At 32.1% G+C, this 25564-nt stretch overlaps 1 protein-coding gene across 1 annotated transcript; it reads right to left on the bottom strand.

The window, feature by feature from the left end:
* Positions 1 to 2585: 2585 nt before the first annotated feature.
* LOC141343746 (cAMP-dependent protein kinase catalytic subunit beta) lies at positions 2586 to 24702 on the bottom strand. Its single transcript, XM_073848382.1, has 10 exons — positions 24455 to 24702; positions 16318 to 16379; positions 14718 to 14846; positions 14374 to 14472; positions 12382 to 12464; positions 10951 to 11077; positions 5845 to 5940; positions 5643 to 5765; positions 5377 to 5541; positions 2586 to 2751 (listed from the first exon to the last, which is right to left on the bottom strand). The coding sequence occupies exons 1-10, from the start codon at positions 24498 to 24500 to the stop codon at positions 2626 to 2628; spliced, it is 1056 nt and encodes a 351-aa protein (XP_073704483.1). The 5' UTR covers positions 24501 to 24702; the 3' UTR covers positions 2586 to 2625.
* Between the last annotated feature and the right edge of the window lie 862 nt (positions 24703 to 25564).

A 25564-nucleotide genomic window follows, 5' to 3' on the forward strand; every position in this document is an offset into this window, starting at 1 on the left:
TGAGCTTCAGTTTTATCTTGTGTGACTCTGGACCACAAAACAAGTCTTAAGTAGCACAGGTATATTTGTAGCAATCGCTAAAAATACATTGTATGGGTCAAAATTATAAATTTTGTTTTTTACGCCAAAAATCATTAGGATATTTAAGATCATGTTTCATGAAGATATTTTCTAAATTTCCCACCGTAAATATCTCAAAACTTATTTTCTGATAAGTAATACATTTGTTTCCAGTCAAAATATCTAAAAATTCTTAAATCATGGATTTTCTAAATTAAATATTTTCTTGTTTTCAGGAAAAAGCAAGTCAGAAATTCAGTGAGTTTTTGCTTAGAACAAGCAAATTAATCTGCCAGTGGGGCAAGCAAAAAATAAATAAATAAAATAAATAAATAAATCTTCTTTCAAACAGAAAACAAGATTATTTTTCTGACCCCATTGGCAGACTATTTTGCTTGTTTCAAGCAAAAACACACTTAATTTTGACTTGGTTTTTCTGAAAACAAAACTATTTTTACTTGTCTAAATTAGAAAATCCTGATTTAAGAAGATTTGTAGATATTTTGGCTGGAAATGAGACAAAAAAAATCAAAAAAAGAAAAGCTTTTTTTTTGCAGTGTATGCAAAACTTAATTTGGACAACTTTAAATGCGATTTTCTCAATATTAATATTTGATTTGCACCCTCAGATATAGCCAAATATTTCCCTATCCAAACATCAAAGCTTATTCATTTAATCGGCTTTCAGATGATGCATAAATCTCAATTTCAAAAAAATTGTCCCTTATGACTGATTTTGTGGACCAGTGTCACATATTTGATTTGGTTTAATAAAAGTGATCATGGCTCTTTAGAAAATGTGGATTTAAAAGTTTAATTCAAATAGATTACTTTATGAACTTTAATCATTTATGTTTTGGGTAATGGACTTTTAGTGGAGGGACAGAAATGTCAAAAAATGAGGTGAATAGATGACAATTTTTATTTTTGTGCAAATTAACCCTTTAACTTTTCAATGTATAAAATCACACTTGCAGTCGTGATTTATATTTGCATCAGCAGCAGTCTTGCTTGTGTGATTTAGTTTTATATGCATGAAAATTAGCAGGCTTATATATATATATATATATATATATATATTAAATAAATGCATTAATTTAGCTAACAGAATGTTTACAGTCTTCCATTTTGCAAAGGTAGTTTTAAAGGCATTCATTGCAATGACAAAGAAAACAATCATTCATAACCATTCAAAAGAACAACCAGTCTTAAAAATAAAATTTATTAGCATCTCTCTAATGTGTGTATAAATAAAAACATTTATAAGAAATAATGCATATACGCATTATGAGCTGAACAATAACTGGGTTATATGTGATACAAAGGAGAAGAGGCTTACTAACCTCGGTTTTTTTCTCTCGCTTTCTTTGTAACATATTCAGTTTCTTAGTATATGTCTGTGAGAATGTACCTCAAAACTCAAACTTGTCAAACAATATGCATATCTAGAAGTTTCAACACTACATTCGGACATAAGAATAAAAGGAGGACAAAAGGGTTCAACAGCAACGATGGAGGAGACAACATGGGAGTTTTGGCAGTTTTACAATTTTCAGTTAAGAGAGAACTTTGCAAAACAGCTTCAACATAGACAAATTAAAAACGGTGAGCCGATATGTAACTGGTAAGTGCCTCACTGTGATAATCTAATTCATCCTACAGCAGTCGCATTCGCTGTTTCTCCGACGATAAACAGCAATGATCAAAGTGAACCCAATTTGAAAGGTTTTACCTTATAAACTCAGCATAAAACCTTTGTATAATGAATAAAAATGCACAAAAGTGGTAAAATAAGATATATTTTATATTGCTAACAACATCTGTCAGTATATGCATGAGACTGGACCTTCACTGTAACATCGTGATATAAAGATCACTAGAACATCTGTAATGCAATCATTCTGCGGGCTCTGCGATATCGAGTTTCTAAGGCAAATCCGAAGAGTTAAGACCTCCTCCTCAGCCTTTTACGATGCTTTTGGTCATGCTTTCATCACACAAGGTGGTGCAAATAAAATTAAAAAAACACTCTGAATTCGACAGGTATGCACACGTAACAAAAAACAGACCCGTCGTTTTGGTCTAAAGGTGAAACGAAAAAGAAAGTCTTGGACGCGTAACACCAAAAATGCCAATAGGTACCTTTAAATAACAACACTGTATGATGCCGCCATCAACAAACAAAATAATGCAATAATTCAATGCTGAATTGGCCTTTAGGTTTGTGTTTTTGCCCCCCATCTGCTAAAAAGGGAAACACGATGTCAAACGGGTGGTTCGACAAAGCGGAAACGGAGTGAACTGAAGGAGGATGTGCCAGTGTGTGATGGTTAAGAGCACGAGAGGTGCCCGGTGACCTCTAAAGCCCAAAGGAATGAAGGAAGTACACAAGAACTCTGACGGGTGATGTGCTCTCTGCTCATCCCATGTCTTTAGAGTGCAAAGATACCATTATTTGATGTGTTGTGTGATGCACACACACACACACAAACACACATATATACATATATAGATAAGTAAATATATGTATATATGCATATATGTCTAGCTCTGATGTGTCCGTAACTAAAACTCTGAGAACTCCTTTGCGCATTTTTCTGTAACAGATACACGAATGTCTTCCTCTTCGTAGTCGTCAAAGTTGCTTGTGTCTCCAGGACCTCGGCACTTTGGTATGAACGGCGCCTCCACCTGGTGGGCCAGAGGAGAAACTCATTTAATCAGACTAATATATGTTCACATAAACAACCTGTATAAAACTAAATTAAAATCCCTTTCCTGCAACTAGGGACGCAGATTTTAGCGATGAATTTAAATGTAATGTTTTGGTACTATTGTAGTACTGAATAAAAATCTCAAAATCAGCTTCTCTCAATTACATCTCACAATTCTGATTTTTTTCAGAAATAAGAGAAAATCTCACAATTATGACTTTTCTCACTACTGTGAGTTTACATCTCACAATTCTGACTTTTTTTCTCAGAAATGAGAAAAATCTCACAATTCTGACTTTTTTCAGAAATGAGAGAAAATCTCACAATTCTGACTTTTTTCAGAAATAAGAAAAAAAAAATCTCACAATTATGACTTTTTTCAGAAATAAGAAAAAAAAAAAATCTCACAATTCTGACTTTCTCACTACTGTGAGTTTACATTTTACAATTCAGATTTTTTTTTATCAGAAATGAGATAAAAATCTCACAATTATGACCCTTTTCTCAGAAATAAGAGAAATCTCACAATTTTGACTTTTTTCAGAAATAAGAGAAAATCTCACAATTCTGACTTTTTCTCACTACTGTGAGTTTACATTTTACAATTCAGATTTTTTTTTATCAGAAATGAGAGATAAAAATCTCACAATTATGACCCTTTTCTCAGAAATAAGAGAAAAATCTCAATTCTGACTTTTTTCAGAAATAAGAAAAAAATCTCACAATTCTGACTTTTTCTCACTACTGTGAGTTTACATTTTACAATTCAGATTTTTTTTTATCAGAAATGAGAGATAAAAATCTCACAATTATGACCCTTTTCTCAGAAATAAGAGAAAAATCTCACAATTTTGACTTTTTTCAGAAATAAGAGAAAATCTCACAATTATGACTTTTTCTCACTACTGTGAGTTTACATTTTACAATTCAGATTTTTTTTTTATCAGAAATGAGAGACAAAAATCTCACAATTATGACCCTTTTCTCAGAAATAAGAGAAAAATCTCACAATTTTGACTTTTTTCAGAAATAAGAGAAAATCTCACAATTATGACTTTTTCTCACTACTGTGAGTTTACATTTTACAATTCAGATTTTTTTTTTATCAGAAATGAGAGACAAAAATCTCACAATTATGACCCTTTTCTCAGAAATAAGAGAAAAATCTCACAATTTTGACTTTTTTCAGAAATAAGAGAAAATCTCACAATTATGACTTTTTCTCACTACTGTGAGTTTACATTTTACAATTCAGATTTTTTTTTATCAGAAATGAGAGATAAAAATCTCACAATTATGACCCTTTTCTCAGAAATAAGAGAAAATCTCACAATTATGACTTTTTTCAGAAATAAGAAAAAAATCTCACAATTCTGACTTTTTCTCACTACTGTGAGTTTACATTTTACAATTCAGATTTTTTTTTTATCAGAAATGAGAGACAAATTTCACAATTATGACCCTTTTCTCAGAAATAAGAGAAAAATCTCACAATTTTGACTTTTTTCAGAAATAAGAGAAAATCTCACAATTATGACTTTCTTCAGAAATAAGAAAAAAATCTCACAATTCTGACTTTTTCTCACTACTGTGAGTTTACATTTTACAATTCAGATTTTTTTTTTATCAGAAATGAGAGACAAAAATCTCACAATTATGACCCTTTTCTCAGAAATAAGAGAAAAATCTCACAATTCTGACTTTTTTCAGAAATAAGAGAAAATCTCACAATTATGACTTTCTTCAGAAATAAGAAAAAAATCTCACAATTCTGACTTTTTCTCACTACTGTGAGTTTACATTTTACAATTCAGATTTTTTTTATCAGAAATGAGAGATAAAAATCTCACAATTATGACCCTTTTCTCAGAAATAAGAGAAAAATCTCACAATTTTGACTTTTTTCAGAAATAAGAGAAAATCTCACAATTATGACTTTTTTCTCAGAATTAAGAAATAAAATCTTACAACAACAACAACAAAAAAAAAAGAGTCAGAAATGTAAGTTTATATCCAGGCGTGCAAGTTTTTTAGCCTGGTTCTCAAAAGAGTACCTGGAGATTTGGTTTGGTCCTCGCGCTTCACATAGTGTGACCCATTAAATATAACTTAAATCAAGTGATATTTTAATCACTATTATAAATTAATTGCTTTAATTTACTTATTTTTTAATAAAATAAACAATAATAAAGTATGGTAATACTATTACTAGTTTTTAAAACAAATAGCATGCATTAAATAAAAATATTTTATAGTAAACCTAATGATAAAACGTTTTTTATATGAATTTAAAACTAAATTAGCAAGCTTTTATTTTGCCATGCTGCCAGCAAGTAAGTATATGCGTCAGTATAGAGTATTTAAAAAAAAAAAAAAAAAAAAAAAAAAACCTTTCATTTCATTTCGTTATCATATAATTTTCATCTGTGAAAAAAAATGTCGAAATTAATTGACAAAATTAACACTGGGGTTAATAGACAGGCAAATAGTTGTCATTTAAAAACAGGATTGGATGGGTGTTTGAATTGAGACTGTGATCAAAATCCTGCATTTTAGGTAGATTAAGGCTAAAATGACATAACCCAGGGACTGAATTTCATACCTTTCTCTCATAGATGGCTATCCAATCCGTTGTGGCAAACCATTTGTGGTTTTTGATATCATTGACGCCATTCCTCAGGTTGCCGTAGCGTTTGGTCAGGTCCACCTGGAGCAGATTCCTCAACAGATCTTTCAGATCGGAGCTGAAGTGCGAGGGGAATCGTACCTACAAAGCACATTCACGTTGACATTTTAATCATGCATTCATTGCATATCCAAATCAAACTAACTGCTTGACTGCACACACATTAAAAACAATCTCAGTACCTTTCCAGACACGATCTTCTCATAGATCTGAATAGGCTGGTCCGCGAAAAACGGCGGATATCCAGCTGCCATTTCATAAATGAGAACACCAAGGGCCCACCAGTCCACAGCCTTGTTGTACCCCTACATTTGAGAAACAAATAAGTGATCTGCCCCGCTTAGAAACTTGGATTCGGCTGAATTTAAAACATCTGAGGCTTACCTTGCTGAGGATGATCTCTGGTGCCAAGTACTCTGGAGTTCCACATAATGTCCAGGTTCTGCCTTTTACTCTTTTCGCAAAACCAAAGTCTGTTACCTGTGTGGGAAACCATAGGCCATTTATATGTCCTGTATCATCCTTTATAACATTAGAATACAGCAAACTCAGAACTGTATTTATTATACAGCAATCTTACAACAGAGAACCTGTCAAAATCAAATACGACTGCTGATGCAAAAGAAGTTGTGTTAAGATAGTCACAATTACTACATTTCACAAATATTATAATATACGATATACTATAATATATGAATATTCAGTGAATAAACAGAATCCAGTGAATTATTCTTCACTCTTTATATTAAACTGATTATCTTTTGTAGATTAAAATGAAGGTAAAGACTCATGTTCTGTATTTTCCCCATTTAAAAACATTAAACATTCCACATTTATTTTGCTTGTTAGTGTTGCAGCTTATGTTTTTTGTTATTAAAATGTTTTTGTTGTAATATAAAGATTAAATTTAACATGAAAGACTGCTGATTTTCTTTAGAAAATTAAAAATATTACATTAAAATACTTTAGAACAGTAAATATCGGTTCTGCATATCGGTTTATGGAAATTAATTATATATTAGTTCCGCAAGCGATCGCAGTTTGAGTATAGTTCTGTGTAAATGCATAGATAAACAGTGCTTTGTCAGAATCTACAACAACAAAAAACATTAGTAATTTTGATAAAACATACCAGTTAAGAAATGCAATAAAATACAATGTTTTGTTTGTTATACTCTAAACATTACGCATTCTGCAATTATTTTGCTTGTTAGTGTTGCAGCTGAAGCTTTATAGAAATAAAATGTTTTTATTGTTGTAAAATAAAGATTAAATTTAACATGAAAGAATGATTTTCTTTAGAAAATTAAAAATATTACATTAAAATACTTTATAACAGTAAATATCGGTTCTGCATATCGGTTTATGGAAATTACTTATATATTAGTTCCGCAAGCGATCGCAGTTTGAGTACAGTTCTGTGTAAATGCATAGATAAACAGTGCTTTGTCAGAATCTACAACAACAAAAAACATTAGTAATTTTGATGTAACATACCATTTAAGAAATGCAATAAAATACGTTTTGTTTGTTATACTCTAAACATTACGCATTCTACAATTATTTTGCTTGTTAGTGTTGCAGCTGAAGCTTTTTAGAAATAAAATGTTTTTATTGTTGTAAAATAAAGATTAAATTTAACATGAAAGAATGATTTTCTTTAGAAAATTAAAAATATTACATTAAAATACTTTATAACAGTAAATATCGGTTCTGCATATCGGTTTATGGAAATTACTTATATATTAGTTCCGCAAGCGATCGCAGTTTGAGTACAGTTCTGTGTAAATGCATAGATAAACAGTGCTTTGTCAGAATCTACAACAACAAAAAACATTAGTAATTTTGATATAACATGCCAGTTAAGAAATGCAAAATACAATGTTTTGTTTGTTATACTCTAAACATTACGCATTCTACAATTATTTTGCTTGTTAGTGTTGCAGCTGAAGCTTTTTAGAAATAAAATGTTTTTATTGTTGTAATATGAAGATTAAATTTGATGAGAAACACTGCTAATTATCAACACTTTTTTTAAGACGACTAAAAGGAGGAAAAATCTAAGTGTAGTATGAACTTACTTCACTCTGTTATTTATTTATTTTAGAACAGTAAATAAATATCGGTTTTAAATATCGGTTTTATGGAAATTAATGATTCATTATTTCCACGAGCAATTGCAGTTTGAGTATAGTTCTGTGTAAATGCATAGATAAACAGTGCTTTGTCAGAATCTATAACAACAAAAAACATTAGTAATTTTGATATAACATACCAGTTTGAGAAATGCAATAAAATACATTTTGTTTATTATATTCCAATGTTCCAGATATTAATAATCAATGAATTAACATTATCCAGTGAATTATTCTTTACTTTTTATATTAAGTTGACAGGACTCCATTTGAAAACATTCCACATTTATTTTGCTTGTTAGTGTTACAGCTGATGCTCTTTATATCTAAAAATGTTTTTACTTTTTTCAAGATGACTGAAAGTAGGAATAATCTAAGTATGGACTTCACTCTGTTTTTTTATTTTCTTTAGAACAGTAAATAAATATCGGTTCTGCACATCGGTTATCAGCCACTTAAACACGCAAATAGTCGGTTTTGATATCGGTCCTAAAAAAAAAAAAAAAAAAAAAAATCAATATCGGTGAACAGACCCAAAATCTGTACTCAAGTAAAAGGTCAAGTACTTATGGAAATATTTACTCAAGTATGAGTAAAAGTTACAATCTTAATAGTTACTTGAGATATATATATATATATATATATATATATATATATATATAGAGCTCACAAAATTTCTTGTAGCCCTTCGGGCAGGTACTCTTCAGATTTTGGTAGCCCCAAAATGTATTTAACTAGCCCAAACTAAAAAAGACCTTTCTTAAAATATAGAAAATCAGATAGGAGTCTAATCAAAAATGTTTTAATACACAAATATAAACAAACAAATTTTATTTCATTATATTTATTTCATTTAATGTATTTGCAGAATGTTTAAATATTAATTTAAAGCAATTCATAACCATTTTTAAGATCTGCAAAAGTAAAATAAACAGTAATGGGATTGGACAATGTAAAGTAGAATATTAAGCCATAAAATGGCATGATTTAAAATTCAGATACAGTTTCACACAAAAACAAAATATATGTTACACTATGGCATTTCATCCTTTATAAAATTAAAAGGGATACATTGAGTATATAATTTATTATATTTACTTAAAACATAAATATTACTGAACTTGTTTAGATTTTTAGAAGGCACGTTAACTTTTTACATTTACAGTGTTTGCTGCATAAAAACATAGGTCGATAATTGCAATCATGAGACCATAAACAGCTGAAAAAAAAAATGTATTGGAAATGAAAAATTAACTCTGTCACGAGGGGGCGCTTTAGGAGCGCTGAAATAGTAACAGCTGTACACAAAGCAGCAGTAACACAGTTTTTTCAGGCATGAAATGAAAATTCCAACGTTTCTGAGGACAGTAACGGAGGAACGCCATCAAATGTAGCGAAGTAAAAGTAAATTGTTTTCACTATAAATGCACTTGAGTAAGAGTACCCATCTTTAAATATACTCTAAAAGTACTAGTTACCCCAAAAATTTACTCAAGTAAATGTAACGAAGTAAATGTAATTCGTTACTACCCACCTCCATCGGTGGATCACTAGCTGCAACTGGTAAAATCATAAAGGGGAACAAAACAATTTCCAGAACCTTCACTGCCACTCTTTGAACCAGAAGAGTTTTGGCAAACCATCAGGTGGCTCAGGCAGGGCATTGCTCACACTGTTTTAAGCCAGGATGGGGAACTTGCCCGGCAATATATTCAGGAGTGTGTATTACTCATTTGAGCAGTACTGGAAAGCCTCAAGTTGCTTAAGCATTAATGCTGAGCATGGGCATCTTTCATGGCCAAACATTTGCAAATGACACCTAGAGCGGGATAATATGCCACACTCATTAGCATGGCCTGACTTGTTAGACTGATTTTCACCCACAAATTCAGGGTGTGCTGGAGAGCAATAACAGTAAGAGAGTCAATAACTCTTTTACTAATAGTGGACCTAATAAAGAGGACTTTAATGAGGTTATGCCCATTATAATCAATGACACAGCCTTTACTTACTACAGACAAATATGGTATACATTATGTTTAATATGCTCAAGCTACTCCTGACAACAGGACCAATGGAGGAAAAGATGACATTTTAAAAACATTTGCTTTCATGCACATGTTTGTATTTCTGCAAAGCCTATTAGTGTTAGAAAAAAGGGGATGGTTTATTATTATTATTAGGGATGCACCGAATGCTCGGCAACCAAGATTATGACTAAAATATACCAAACAATGACGTGACGCAATCAAATAGAGGCGCACACTAATGCAGCAAACATGCTGGCAGCATGGAAGCATTTAAAACTGTTTGAGAAAGATGCAAAAATCATTACAAGCACCAACAGCGAGAGACTGTTTAGTATCGCATTGCATGTCTTCCATGAGCAGAGAAAAGGCTGGTAGTTGCTGGTTACTGTATGATGACTGAAATCACCAAATAGCCTTAAACAATTAGTAAATAAACTACAGAATGTTATGTTGTCTAATACACGCACACATTGTATGTATTCTGACAGAGTTGCATTAGGGTTCAAAGTCCAAAGCTCGAGTGCTGAAACAGCGTAATGAGAATCATTCATAAATCTGCTGCTGTCAGCAAAAAGTAGTACTGAGGTCTTCTTTGGGCTTCCGCCAAAATAAGTCAACATTCATAAATGTTAGTTTTGTAATTTTACTGTTGTTCTGTAAAATAAAATGAAAAAGTAACACAAATAATGATAATCATTACAACAGCTCTATTAATACATTTATTATAACATTCTCCTTTGCTCAGCATGGCTGCATTTATTTGTACAAAAATAGCCAAAGAATATTATTAACTTATTTTAAGTTAAATTTTGCTTTGTTGGTAGGCTATAATGTCTACTAGAATACTTAAAATGTTTAGTGTTAAATATTTTTAAATTGTTGTTTTGTAATTGTTTTTTTTTTTCTTTGAAAAGCAAGACAAAACTGTAAAAAGCAAATATTTGCTATTTAATTTATGCAATGGTAAAAAAAAAAAAAAAAAAAAAAAAGGCAAAATACATGGGGGGAAAAACACGATTGGTAATCGGCCTTCGTCCCAGTGTGTAATTTTGTTTTGCTTCTGCCAAGAACTTTCATTTGGTGCATCCCTAATTAATTATTATTTAAAAAGAAAATGTTCACAGAAAATGTTTAACCATATTGAATCTGAAAGCTGCCACATGGTAAAGTATAACAGATGTAAAGAAACTTTCAATCAGCATAAAAAATGTTTTTGAAACAAATCACCTGACCACTTTCTGCATAATTAAAGAGTTCACAAACTTTTTTTTTTTTTTTTTTAGATACTGTTTATATGTGTTTCTTTCTCATTTTTTTCTAGTTACCTGTATATATCCATGCTGGTCAATGAGTAGGTTTTCAGGTTTCAGGTCTCTGTAGATGAGGTCTAGTGAGTGGAGGTACTCAAAGGTCAAGACAATCTGTGCAGCATAAAACCGTGCATGTGGTTCACTGTGGATCAAGGAAATCAAATCTAAGAGTTAGAGACAAAACCAGAGACCTGCAAGAAGCACTGAAGCAAGGGTTTCCTCTGTCAAAAATGGCCTTAGCATGTAGAGAGGAAATCAGCTTAATATTAAAAACTAAACAATTCAAAGTAGTTACACAGGTTCAATAGCATTGTGATGAGTTATTACATTTCACTGCTATTGGTACTATTTTTTATGCACACTGGTGAATATAGTAATTCTGAGATATTCCATAACATTTTATAATCCCATAGTTATATACAAATATGATTGCACATGCACTGTGACTTATGTGCTGTCAGTATGAATCATTTTGCAAAAAGGATGGATTGTTGTGAATTACTCACATTTGCATAGAAGAACATAAAAACATTTCTAAAGCACATTAAAGAGCACTAACACCTGAAACAATCACTCCATAAACTTGTCAGCCAAGAAACACTTTGGATGCATGAGGTGAGGAAGAAAGCTGAGGGGAAAATCAGCTAAATCGTGTAAAATGACTTTCATAAAACAGGACGTGCTTGATTTATTAATGTTTCTTTGATGTGCTGTTTTTAAAAGCGCAAAAGAAATTTTGCACCATTCTGTGTATGCGCTTAGAGACGGAGCAGAACACGGACATGTAACGTAAAGTTATCTTTTAGCTCAGGGTGTGCGCCTAAACGGTCAAATGCACACAAAAATATTTCAAAATGAGGTGCTTGGTGATTATTCATGTAAACCCTTGTCAGTTATGTATTAAATGATCAAACAGTTGAGAATGAAAACCTGTGTGTAACAGTATATTGGATCCATGTGGACTTCTAAAGCGGCAACAAATAATATTCCTTCTGCCGTCTCTGTGCTTAATATTAAGTAACGTAAAAATACAAAGAGAAAAATCACTCACTGCTCTTGAATAAGGGCTTTTTTAGTTTTAATAAGAAACAAAGCATGCTTAATTCTTACAGTAAAGATGCAGTTTTATTTTACATTCAAATAATTACATTCAATTTCTGTAGTAGGCTGTTAGTCTACTTTATTTTTTTTATTTGTATCTTTTTCTGTTGTACTGCTATCTTTAATCACTAATATACAGTTTTGGACCCAGTCATAATCGTGATTACAGTATTGACCAAAATAATCGTGATTATGATTTTTGCCCTAATCGAGCAGCCCTGCTTTGTAAGATAATATTTTAATCAGAAACAAGCAAGCTTTGTATGAACCTGTGCTGGAGTTGAATGTTAGATTTAGCATCAAATGAATAAACGGTTATGTTTGCTCAAACATGTCTTCACTCACCTAAACCTTCCGATTCTTCTAAGATGTGAGAACATCTCCCCTCCTGGTACATACTCCATCACCATATACAAATTAGAGTTGTCCTGTGAGAAATAAAGTCAGAATTAAAACTGAGAGACACACAAGAATAGCGGCCAGCAGATATGGATGTTTAAAAGGCCATTACTGAAGTCTAGACTAGTAAGCCAATTGCAACTTGACTATTTTTTTCATTTAACTTTTTAAGTATCTAATTTACATATTTATGTTTGGCTTTATCAAGATATTTATTATTATTTTATGAAAGCTATGCTTACAGTACTGCCATATCACATACATATAAAAACAACAACAATAGCAATAACTTAAAATAATTATGTTGCTTACTTGGCATTTTGTTTGCAATTCAGTGAGGAGAGAAAACCTAATTCTCTGATGCTTAAAGCACTCATATGTGACCCTGGACCACAAAACCAGTCGTAAGGTTAAATTTTACAAAACTGAGATATATACATCATATGAAAGCTCAATAAATAAGCTTTCTATTGATGTACGGTTTGTTAGGATAGGATAACATTTGGCCGAGATACAAGTGTTTGAAAATCTGGAATCTAAGGGTGCAAAAAAATCAAAATACTGAGAAAATCACCTTTAAATTTGTCCAAATTAAGTTCTTAACAATGCATATTACTAATCAAAAATTACATTTTGATAGGTTTACAGTAGGAATTTTACAAAAAATCTTCATGGAACATGATCTTTACTTAATTTCCTAATGATTTTTGACATAAAGGAAAAAACAATAATTTTGACTCATGCAATGTATTTTTGGCTATTGCTACAAATATACCCCAGCGACTTAAGACTGGTTTTGTGGTCCAGGGTCACATATCTTAAAATGCTTTCATGATGCAAAATGAATGTAAACAGTAAACACAGTGAGTTACTTTTTAAGGGACTATAAATGGAGGGGAATATCTGATGTCTAAACCGAATGCTGCTGTCTCATCATTGCTTTTGCAAAAATCATTGCTTTAGTCTGGAAAAAGCAATTGTTTTGAAGCTATATTAAGATTGTTAAAAACTGCTTGACTATACCAAAGTGTTCTGATTTTAACTTGTAATTGTTTTAAATGAATTCAAGGAACTCAATGTACACTGTGTCACTGTTATCCTGCAATAAACTTCATTTCAACTACATGATTGATGTTCCATGCTGTTTTTTTTTCTTCCAAAATGCATTCTCTGATTTGTATTTGTAAACAATGTTGCTTCTTTTTTTTGTTTCATATTTTGAAAGTTAAAACAAATTTAAGAACATTACTGACAAGAGATTAGAAAATGTGACCCTGGACCAGAAAAATAGTCAAAAGGGTCCATTTAAATTTGAAATGGAGTTGAAAGCTGAATTAGTAAACTTTCCATTCATGTACTGTTTGTTAGGTTAGGACAATATTTGGCCGAGATACAACTTTTTGAATATTTGGAATCTGAGGGTGCAAAAAAAATAAATAAAAAATAAATAAAAAAAAAAATAAAAATAAAAATATCTAGATATCGAGAAAATCACCTTTAATGTTGTCCAAAAGAAGTTCTAAGCAATGCGTATTACTATTCAACAACTACGTTTTTATACGTTTATGGTAGGAACTTTACAAAATATCTTCATGGAACATGACCTTTACTTAATATCCTAATGATTTTTGGCATAAAAGAAAAAACGATAATTTTGACCCATACAATGTATTTTTGTGGTCCAGGGTTTGTTTATATGTGTACAACATGGTTAAAATTAAATTTACACTTATTTTGCACAGTATTTATCAAAAATAAATAAATAAAATCTCAAAATAAAAGAAATTGTGTTATTATTATAACTAAAAATTGTTTTCAATAATCCTTTTCCTTTCTTGGCCAAACATGGGCTTATTATTTGCACTGGGCTGATGCATCTGTTCATCTAATCCTAACACTAATCATAAGAAATAGCAATAGTAAGGTGGAGTACAGTACCTTGAAGGCATATTCCAATCTGACGAGGAACGGGAAGGATACTGCTTGTAATATTCTCTTCTCATTTAGTGTATGCTCCACTTGTTTCAACTTCACCACCTACCAAAGAATAAATACAAATTAAATAAGAATTCTTGAGCAGATGATCATACACCATCATAAATACTGTATTTATTTATACCAAGGTCTGACTCGCAGTTAGCTGAAAATTATACCTTACAAAAATAATTGAGACTTAGAAAGCATCGTTGATGGTTTCTCTATAATAACTTAAATTACATTTTCATGGTGTGAAATACTCACAAATGCAAGGTAATCGTGGTTAACTGCATAATACAACCAACCTTTTGTTTATCCAGAATTTTCATGGCATAGAACTGATCTGTAGCCTTGTGTTTAACCAGCATGACTCTCCCGAAAGAGCCCGTGCCCAACGTCTTCAGTCTGTCAAAGTCATCTAAACCAGTTGTGCTCTATGGGACAAAACACACAGTTAAATAAACTGTCCTACAATATCATAATAATAAGTGATACAATATTAAAGAAAATACAAGTATACATACACACTGCTAAACGTAAACATTTTCTTTAAAATGATTTTAGTCTACATATATAACTTCAGTATTGACAGTATATTAAAATCTGATTATGATTCACAAACTCTTGATTCGATTCGATATTTGTTCAGTTGGATATATGTGACACTGGACCACAAAACTTATGGGTCCAAATTATGTAAAAAAAAAAATTAAGATATTTTGTAAATGTCCTACCTTAAATATATCAAAACGTAATTTTTGATTAGTAATTTGCATTGCTAAGAACTTCATTTGGACACCTTTAAAGGTGATTTTTTTCAATATTTTGCACCCTCAGATTCCAGATTTTTAAATAGTTGTATCTCGGCCAAATATTGTCCTATCCAAATAAACCATACATCAATGGAAAGCTTATTTATTCAGCTTCAGATTCATAAATTGACTGGTTTTGTGGTCCAGGATCACAAATCAGGGATATACTCATGTCAATTTTTCTTAAGAAAAACAAATTTTCTCTAATGCTGTAAACTACACAGAAACAAAGAGTCAAATATAGAGTGCAGATTTGATTATTTTTAGATAATCCAAAAAAAAGAGAAAAAAGGTAGTTTTCTTATCAAAAATATAATGATATATTTATATTTCTACTCCAATTTGTTGCTGAATGAGATGATATTAAAGAGATACGTTTAAATTTTGTGGTGAATTGACAATTTAAAAGCTGAGAATTTCATATAAAAAGTAACAAAGCACAAAACTTATTCCAAAAACTGCATGGGAGGAGATTTGTTCATCAACAACAGAAAACATCACAGACTTGAATTGATTTTGGAATTTTAGAAACAAAAAATGTGTTTCTTAATTTAGAAATTAAGCAATTAATGAGTCCAGTGAACTAAAAACCTGCATGTTTGTAATATACAAAACAAATACCTCAAGGCATTTTAAAAAGTGGAAAAGTTCTGGTTTAAATCAGGAAAGAAATTTTAGGAAAAGAAAAGAGTCATTATAAACTATGCACTAACATTTTGGCCAGAAGTGACAATTTAAATCGTCTCAGTGATGGGTTTCTCCCTTACAAACATGCAGATTTTGGCTTCTGGTGGACTGGAGTGGTGTGGATTACTAGTGGATTATTGTGATGTTTTTATCAGCTGTTTGGACTCATTCTGACGGCACCCATTCACTGCAGAGAGACAGTGATGGAATGACACATTTCCACAAATCTGATAAAGAAACGTACTCATCTACATCTTAGACAGCCTAGAGGTGAGCTATTGAAAATGAATATGATTGTGTTGCTTCAGTTGGTGACTGTGCGCATGGCATTATACTGTGCCTCTTCACTTTTAATAAGGAAGAACAAAAAAAAAAAAAAAAACAAAAAAAAAAAAAAAAAACTCACCTGTGGTGGTGATTCCCATTTTCTCAAGAAATCTTCTTTGGCTTTGGCTAGAAACTCTTTCACTGCAAGGAAGAAATACAAAAATCAGACTACAATTGAGCAAAAGCTCCCGCATTATAGCTGAAATGCATCAAAAACCAAACAATACTTTATTTTTAAGATGACAAGCAAATAAGAGAATATTTTTACAGTTCTAGTACTAAAAATCAGGCAAATCTCACAAGGGTTGTCATAAACACCAGTGGTGAAAAAGTGTTTCTGTGAAGCATGCATGCATTTTGTTTACTAAGACAGGAGCAGGACATTAAAAGTATAAGTTAAGACAATCCCACATAAAACAAACAACACAGCAGACTTCAGTCGACCGCAGTGACGGAAAAAAAAAGCCAAAGATTTCTTTCAGAATTTACGCAAATGTTTTTCCGTCACTGAGGTAACCTAATGTAATTGTGATCATACCAAAAGTCTCTACAGATCACCAAGGATTTTCAGGAACATTCACCCACATGGATGGGATGATGAAGAAAAAGAGAGAAAGACAAAGAGAGAGATAAAAGAAAGACTTCTGTCAAACAATCACATCAGTTAGACGGTGCAAGACATGGATTAGACGTGACTAAAACAACTAGACAAAGCAAACGCTGATAGACTCAAAATGACTCAAAAGTTTATCATTTATGCTGAACAAGACAAACACAACGAATAGAGACAATCTTAGGACATTCATCAGTTTATAACAACTTGGTAAAACATTCAAGAGCCGTACTGCACTGAATAACTGGTTTGAAGGTTTTTACAACGGCAGACGTCTGCAGGAGGATTCTTCTCACTGTCACATCCTTTTATGGTAAGTTCTCGCGTCGCAAGTATGTGATGGCCTGGAATGAACCGTTTTGTAAAGTATGACCGCTTATGAGAACAAATGGTTATAGACAAAGACTACAACACTTTAGAATTTAAGATCAATTTATAGAAATTGATATTTTTTATGGACAAGATTATGGATAGTCCAACAACCTATAAATGTTATGAAATACAAACAGAGGTAACTGGGAATTTAATGGCAAACTAAACTGTAATGATTGTAATGAAGTGCATCATTTATAAAAACTGTAAAGCAAGGAGTTCTACAACATACAAATATCTAAAAATCAAGCTTAACACTGCTTTTTCATGCACCTGTCAAGTTTGAGATTTTGGGCTTTTTCAGTGTTTTTTTCAGACTAGTGGAAAGAAAACATCCAAAACACACTGTTGAGTGTTTCTTTTATAGCACTTTATCTAATAGATTTCAATTACAATACATATTTTTTAAAGGCTGTTTTCTCAAAATTAGTTTTTTCTCCTACACTGAGCCATAAATCTCCACTTCAGTAGCACTTACACACACCAAACTTGACATTTTTATTCCTGTCTATATCCTGAAGGTTTTTACAGAGGGACTTGTTCATGTAGAATTTGCTTGATTTTATACAACATTTCCTTTCCCAAAAAACTGTAATTAATATATGTGACCCTGGACCACAAAACCAGTCATAAGGTTAAATTTTACAAAACTGAGATATATACATCATATGAAAGCTCAATAAATAAGCTTTCTATTGATGTATAGTTTGTTAAGATAGGACAATATTTGGCTGAGATGCATCTATTTGAAAATCTGGAATCTAAGGGTGCAAAAAAAAATCAAAATACTGAGAAAATCACCTTTAAAGTTGTCCAAATTAAGTTCTTAATGCATATTACTAATCAAAAATTACATTTTGATACGTTTACAGTAGGAATTTTACAAAAAATCTTAATGTAACATGATCTTTACTTAATTTCCCAATGATTTTTGACATAAAAGAAAAATCAATAATTTTGACCCATACAATGTATTTTTGGCTATTGCTACAAATATACCCCAGCGACTTAAGACTGGTTTTGTGGTCCAGGGTCACATATATTGTTTTCTGCATGTTCTCAGTATTTTATGAATTTCAGAGTGACAAAATTAGACCCAAAATCCTATCTGTAAAAACATTTGAGTTTAATATGTCGAAAAAAATAAACAAGAATTTTGAAACTGACTTTATCCAGTGTTTCGATTTTTGTGCTAGAAATGTATGAAAATTAGCGCATATTTATTTAAACAATTTAAATATTGAAGCCTTACATTTTAGAAAACTTGTAATACAAAAAAATTGCAATTATCAATGTAATCAATCAACTACGTAAGATGATAACTATTAGTTAATTTTATTTTTACCTTATTCACCTGCCCTGTGTCTCGCCTTAAATCAACATTTACAAATTTATCTGAGAAGAAAATTTTTCATATATTTTATATAGAGTATTTTGTCTTACTACACTGGTATTTTCATTTTTAACTTAGATGAAGTGAAAAATCTGCCAGTTTAACAAGACAAAATCACTTGTATCAGACTTTATGTTGCTTCTAGCATACACTTTTCTTACATTTTATGTAAGAAAATCTCTGATAAATAATAATAATGATCATAATGTATTTATTACATTACTAGGTGCTCAGATAATTAAACTGTATCATTCTGTACACAGGGATGTGCAGGGGCCGTTATGCACTGATCAATATCTTAGCTTTACGTTTTATACAAATTATAGTTATTTCACCCGTTTTCCATCCATATAATGGTTTTAAAGAAAAAGTTTATTGCTTTTATACAACAGTTCAAAAAACAAGACGTTAATACTAAGTAAGCCGCATTTTAGGCAAAATATTGCCAGTTACTTTGTTTTGCCCTGCCAAAACCCACTCTTAAAAATAAAGGTGCTTGACGAAGCCATAGAAGAGCCTTTCTGTCTAAATGGTTCCATAAAGAACCTTTAACCTTATCTCTTTCACAAAAGGTTCTCTGTGGCAAATAAGGTTCTTCAGATTATAAAAAGGTAAGCAAGAAATGGTTTTTCTATGGCATCGCTTGAAGAAGCTTTTGAAACACCTTTATTTTTGAGAGTGTAGCTGCAAACACAGCCTCTAAATGACTCAGAGATTTTGCACAAAATGGTTGAGTAAACAATTCAACGACTCCTTAATAAACAGTCATTTTCCCCGTCCCACTGGCGCAATGATGAATCCTGCAGAAAAAAAATCTGTGAAAAATCTCCCTGCATAGACTAACAGCTGATCTGGAAAGCACCAAGATGAACACTGCTCAACCAATCAGATTCAAGGACCTAATCTAACTGTTGTGAGAATGTTAACTGTTGTAAATCCTGCTTTAATATTACTTTAAAATGACATTACAATAAGCTAAATAGTTACAGTGGCAGCATCAGTAGTTTCCATGAGATAAAACATGAAATGCAACTAAGAAAAAATATTTAGGAGCACCATGTGCTATTGGCCAATCTTCTGTTTTTGCAACGTCAAGTAATGCATCACAGAAATATCTCACAAATCCTTTCATAAAGTGTAGAGAGTGTAAATAAGAGATTGGCTTTGATTATAATGGAACTTTGTGAGATCGCGATGAACTAAGATGAGTGACAGCTTTAAATGATTTTAAAGGGAGTTTGTAAGTGAGATATTGATTTAATACAACAGTTCAATAAACAAGAAGTTAATATTAAGTGGCTTACATTGCCTGATTTTGCTCATTGTCAGAAATAGTCTGAAACAAGTCACAACTGAGCCGCTGCACATGTCCATTCAAACACAGCGGTGTTTCGTTTATGAATGAACATGCGTTTTTAAACCAATTTAGTGAGTCAATGATTCAGTTTTCCCTTGCTTTATTCCTAAATGAATCAGCCATTCAAACAAATCAAATCAATTAATGATTCAGTAATTAAATCAGTGTCTTGCTGCCACCTGCTGGCAGATTTAGTTATTTTTAAAGTATCTTTTCAGTTATTTAAATCATTTAATATTTCTGAATCCAAATTGTATATTTAAAACATTAAATCCAACATAAAATTATGAATTTTATTGTACTCGTTAAACATGAAAATACACCTACAAGCCACTTTTGTGTTCTTCTTTGCCACCTCTGTAGTACAAATTAATTTTGTTAATACTTATTTATTTGAGTGGTAACTTATTATTCTACTTGTTCTTATTCTGTTGTTTTAATACAATTTTAAAAAGCTTAAAAATACAATTAAAAAAAAAAAAGAAAATTAATAAGGTTAGAAAAATGCCATTACAAAAGCAAAAACAAAATTCCCCTGTAAATCACTTTAAGGAAGGGAAGGCTAATTTTTGATCAGATGTTTTGATTGATTAGGATTAGAAGGTGCTTCTAAAATTTTGACTGTGCACCTAAATGTTTTAAATTAGGAGCACAAGTGCTCCGAAAAAGAAAAGTGTAGAGCCCTGGAAGTCCACATTGCATTTGGAGATGCAGGTCCATCCGGGTAAGGATGTGTCACACTTAAACTAGTGTTGATTGCAGAAGATAGCTTCAAGCCTTTCAAATCTTATATGTGACCCTGGAGCACAAAACCAGTCTTAAGTCGCTGGGGTATATTTGTAGCAATAGCCAAAAATACATTGTATGGGTCAAAATTATTGATTTTTCTTTTATGTCAAAAATCATTAGGATATTAAGTAAAGATCATGTTCCATGAAGATTTTTTGTAAAATTCCTACTGTAAACCTATCAAAATGTAATTTTTGATTAGTAATATGCATTGTTAAGAACTTAATTTGGACAACTTTAAAGGTGATTTTCTCAGTATTTTCATTTTTTTTTACACCCTTAGATTCCAGATTTTCCAATAGATGCATCTCGCCCAAATATTGTCCTATCCTAACAAACCATATATCAATAGAAAGCTTATTTATTGAGCTTTCATATGATGTATATATCTCAGTTTTGTAAAATTTTACCTTATGACTGGTTTTGTGGTCCAGGGTCACATATTCTGAAGATGACATGGAAGATCTTCATAGTACAAACTTTTTTTAAAGGCGAAAAACTTGTTTTTTACCCCCACTCTATTATGCTGCCTTAATAAAATGCAAGGACATTCCTTTTTATTATTTTTATGTTTCTTGAGGATCGCTTATAAAATTTCTAAATTCTGTACAAAAAGTACATTTTGACCAAGTTTAATGTGCATATACTAGTTTGTATAAAGTTAACATAATATACGATTTAAAGGAGGCAATCCTTATGTTTTTGCTCTTATTCATGTTCACACATCTAAACAAAGACCCTGTGTTGAGAAAAAAAAAAAAAGTCTTAAACTACTCTAATGCACCTTTCAACTGTTCAGGTTCAGAGATCAGCTGGCTAGACCAGATGAAACCCATCTTAGTCAGGCTGAGAGACCACCTTAAACAAACTGTGATCAGCAATCCAGCTTAGGCTGGTTTCCTATTCTTTTCAGCATGGACAGAGATAGGTCTTTAAATCTAAAGATATATTTAAACGAATTATGATTATAAAAGTATTTTCAAATTAACTTTACGCATAACATCAAATAGTAATAGTTATAAATATTAACATATTATAGTATTATATGATTTCACTAGCCTTTAAAGCCCATTAGCAAGTTTTCTTTACCTCTTTCTGCTTAATGCAACCAAGTTAACTACAGCTAAACTCCAGGTTAACAATGCTGTATGTCACTTATTACATCCATCAAACACACCTGCACAGATGCAGATGCCCTGCGGAAATAAAACGTCTTTCATGGAAAAGCATGATGCGAGTGAATAACTACACAATCAAACACAGAGCTAACTCGCCTCATGTGTTACTCAAAAACATCAACCTGTCTGAGGCGTTTCAAACATTGACCATTGATTGAAAAACACCAATTATATGCAATTTATCGCCTTTCTGCGCTGTTGCATTCACTTTAGACAATTATGCATATGGGCATACTCGGTTTAAGAACATAAAATAAAAAGCTTGAACAGTAACAATTTAGATTAGAGAACACTATTTACTATTAACTAGTTGCTCATAAGCATGCATATTACTAGCATATTTGCTGTTTAGTATTACATATAAAGCATATATGTGACCCTGGACCACAAAACCAGTCATAAGGGTCCGTTTTTTTTAATTGAGATTTATACATCATCTGAAAGCTGAATAGGCCTTGCATTGATGTATGTTTTGTTAGAATAAGCCAATATTCGGCAGAGATACAACTGAGTGTGCAAAAAAAAAAAAAAAAACCAACAACATGTAAATACTAAGAAAATCACCTTTAAATTGTTCAATGGTTATTTGCAATCAGTTTTGGGGGTAACACATTAAAAGTAACGCAAGTTACGTAATATTACTTTTTCCAAGTAACTAGTAAAGTAACGCATTACTTTTTAATTGACAAGAAAATATCCGAGTTACTTTTTCAAATAAGTAACGCCAGTTACTTTTCCCCCCATTTATTGATTAAAAGCTCTCCTGTCCCCATGTTGAGAGAAATTGTAAGATGTTACTTTAGTTCTAGAATAAATGTGAACATGCATTAATTCATCTCACTCGCTAAAAAAAACAGATACAGTATTCCTTAAAATGAATAAAAACAACGAAATTCAATGCAAACCTCCAATAATTAAATGTGTTAAATACTACAAATATGCTTTATGTATTTAATCCTATTTTATTAATCAATGTCTTTGCTGCAGACCTTCGATGATCCAATTCATCCATACTAATAAGCAAAAATTACTCAAGATAATCTAACAGTTGTTTTTTCTATTTTTTATTGCTGAAGAGTTGGCATTTTTTTTTATCTGCTGTCTACTGTACAGACATGAATTTACTTTTCTCTAAGCCTGAGGCTTTTGGTGTAAAAAGGTTTTTACATTGGCCAAAAATAGAACTTTTTATATTAAAAACAAACAAGCAAGCCCTGCTCTGCTTTAAAAAGTAATGCAAAAGTAACATAACGCATTACTTTCCATAAAAAGTAACTAAGTAATGTAATTAGTTACTTTTTGTGGGAATAACTCAATATTGTAATGCATTACTTTTAAAGTAACTTTCCCCAACACTGTTAGCAATGCATATTACCAATCAAAAATTAAGTTTTGATATATTTACGATAGTAAATTTACAATTTTTCATGAAATATGATACATACTTAACATCCTAATGATTTTCGGCAAACGAAAAATCTGTAATTTGGCTATTGCTACAAATATACCCTCACTACTTAAGACTACAAACGGTTTTGTGGTCCAGGGTCACATATTTAATGCACAACCTAATTCTACATCCCTTAACACCATTCCCAATACCTAAACATAACTATTACAACAAATGCCTTACTATCTATCAATATGCAGCAAGTTAAGAGTTTACTGGAAAAAAAAAAATCTTACATAATAGTGAATATTAAACAACATCTATCCTAACAAACACAGAATACAGAAAGAAACCTCTCGTTTTAGTAAGTTTATCAAGAGATCATCATATGCTCACCAGCTACAACAAGCGTTTAATTAACTTAATGGCTTGATGTTGTTTACTAGAAGCAATAGAGACTGCTGTTAACAGGCCCGACCTGACAGCCACTGCTAATTGTATTTATTCTCCAGGCTTGGTTCAAGACAACTACATTAAGCGTTCATTTGTATGTCCATTATCTGAAGGCAACTGGAAACGCAGAAAACATATGTGAACGATAAGAAACAGCGTTTTCGCGAGTGTTTCTCCTGATATACAGGCTAGCAGCAAGCAGCAGAGGCAGGTCTGGGCCTCTAACCTAGCAAATAGCTTATTAGCCTCTAACCTTTTGGCTCTATCGCATACTTGAAGCAGAAGTCATGAAAACAAACCCGTTTGCACGACCCTCCCTGTGTTTATAAGTTTCTGTTCGTGTTAGCATTTCCATTCATGTGCATAATGAATGCCTTGATAGCCGCAGGCCTTCGATCAAGCTAGTTTGACTCACTTTGTGGTTTCTAAATGACAAACCAGTACAGCAGAGCGATCTAAATGCAAATGTTTTTATTTTATGACTATAGAGAATGGAGAATAAAGACGATTTGATCGTATAATCCGCAATTACGTTTGCACTCACTAACCAGCTAACTAACATTAGCCCTGACTCCAAAGTGACATAAATACTGACATTTTAAACCTGCAAGGACTTTTGAAAGTAACGTTAATGCATCGGATGAATCAAACGCTCCTCCTTCTTAACTCACCGCTCTCCAGTTCATTGCCTTTCTTGGCAGTAGCTGCGTTTCCCATAATGCGGGAGACACCGGACGATTCTCAGCGGCGAGCGCGGACGAGACGACAGTGAGTCCTTGGAGGAAGCTTCCCTGAACTCGACAGCTCGGCCCGTGTCTTGTGGATCGACACTTTACGCGGACGACGGTCTACAGACAGAGGAATCGGTCGCGGGATAAATCCCTTGGCAGCGTTTCTCCTTCCTTGCCGCAGATGGCAACCTCTGGTCTCCTCCGCCACGGTGAACGCGGAGTCTCTTGACTTTCTCACAGCGTTCTTCACTCGCTAAGCCAAATCTTCCTCTGCTGTAGGAGAGACATGGCGATCGCGAGCAGAAACAGGCTTCATACTGCCATCTGCTGGACATGAGTCAAACAAAAATGCACAGATACTTTACTCACCCCCTTATCAGCCAAGATGTTCATGTCTTTCTTTCTTCAATCGAAAAGAAAGAAAGTTTTAGAGGAAAACATTCCAGGATTTTTCTCCATATACTGTAGTGGACTTCAATGGTGGCCAACAGGTTGAAAGTCCAAATTGCAGTTTCAATGCAGCTTCAAATGGCTCTAAACAATACCAGGTGAAGAATAAGGGTCTTATCTAGTGATAAAAAAAAAATGTATTTACTTTTTTTGCAGGCAAAAACACAGTTTTCATGTTTGAGATTTTGGGCTTTTGAGTTTTTCATTAAGTGTTTTTTCTGACTGGTGAAAAGAAAGCATCCATTTTTTGGCACTTTATCTATTTTTGTCAATAGATTAAGTACAATACATATTTTCAATGGTGGCCAACAAGTTTCAGTGCAGCTTCAAGGGCTCTAAACGATCCCAGGTGAAGAATAAGGGTCTTATCTAGTGATCTAGTTTTACTAAAAAACAAATGTATTTAGCCTACTTTTTATGCAGGCAAAAATACTGTTTTTTCATGCACTTTTCATGTTTGAGATTTTGGGCTTTTGAGTTTTTCATTAAGTGTTTTTTCAGACTAGTGAAAATAAAGCATCCATTTTTTGGAACTTTATCTATTTTTGTCAATAGATTTCAATTATAATACATATTTTCAATGGTGGCCAACAAGTTTCA

This window comes from Garra rufa, chromosome 10 (assembly GCF_049309525.1).
Source record: "Garra rufa chromosome 10, GarRuf1.0, whole genome shotgun sequence".
NCBI lineage: Eukaryota > Metazoa > Chordata > Actinopteri > Cypriniformes > Cyprinidae > Garra > Garra rufa.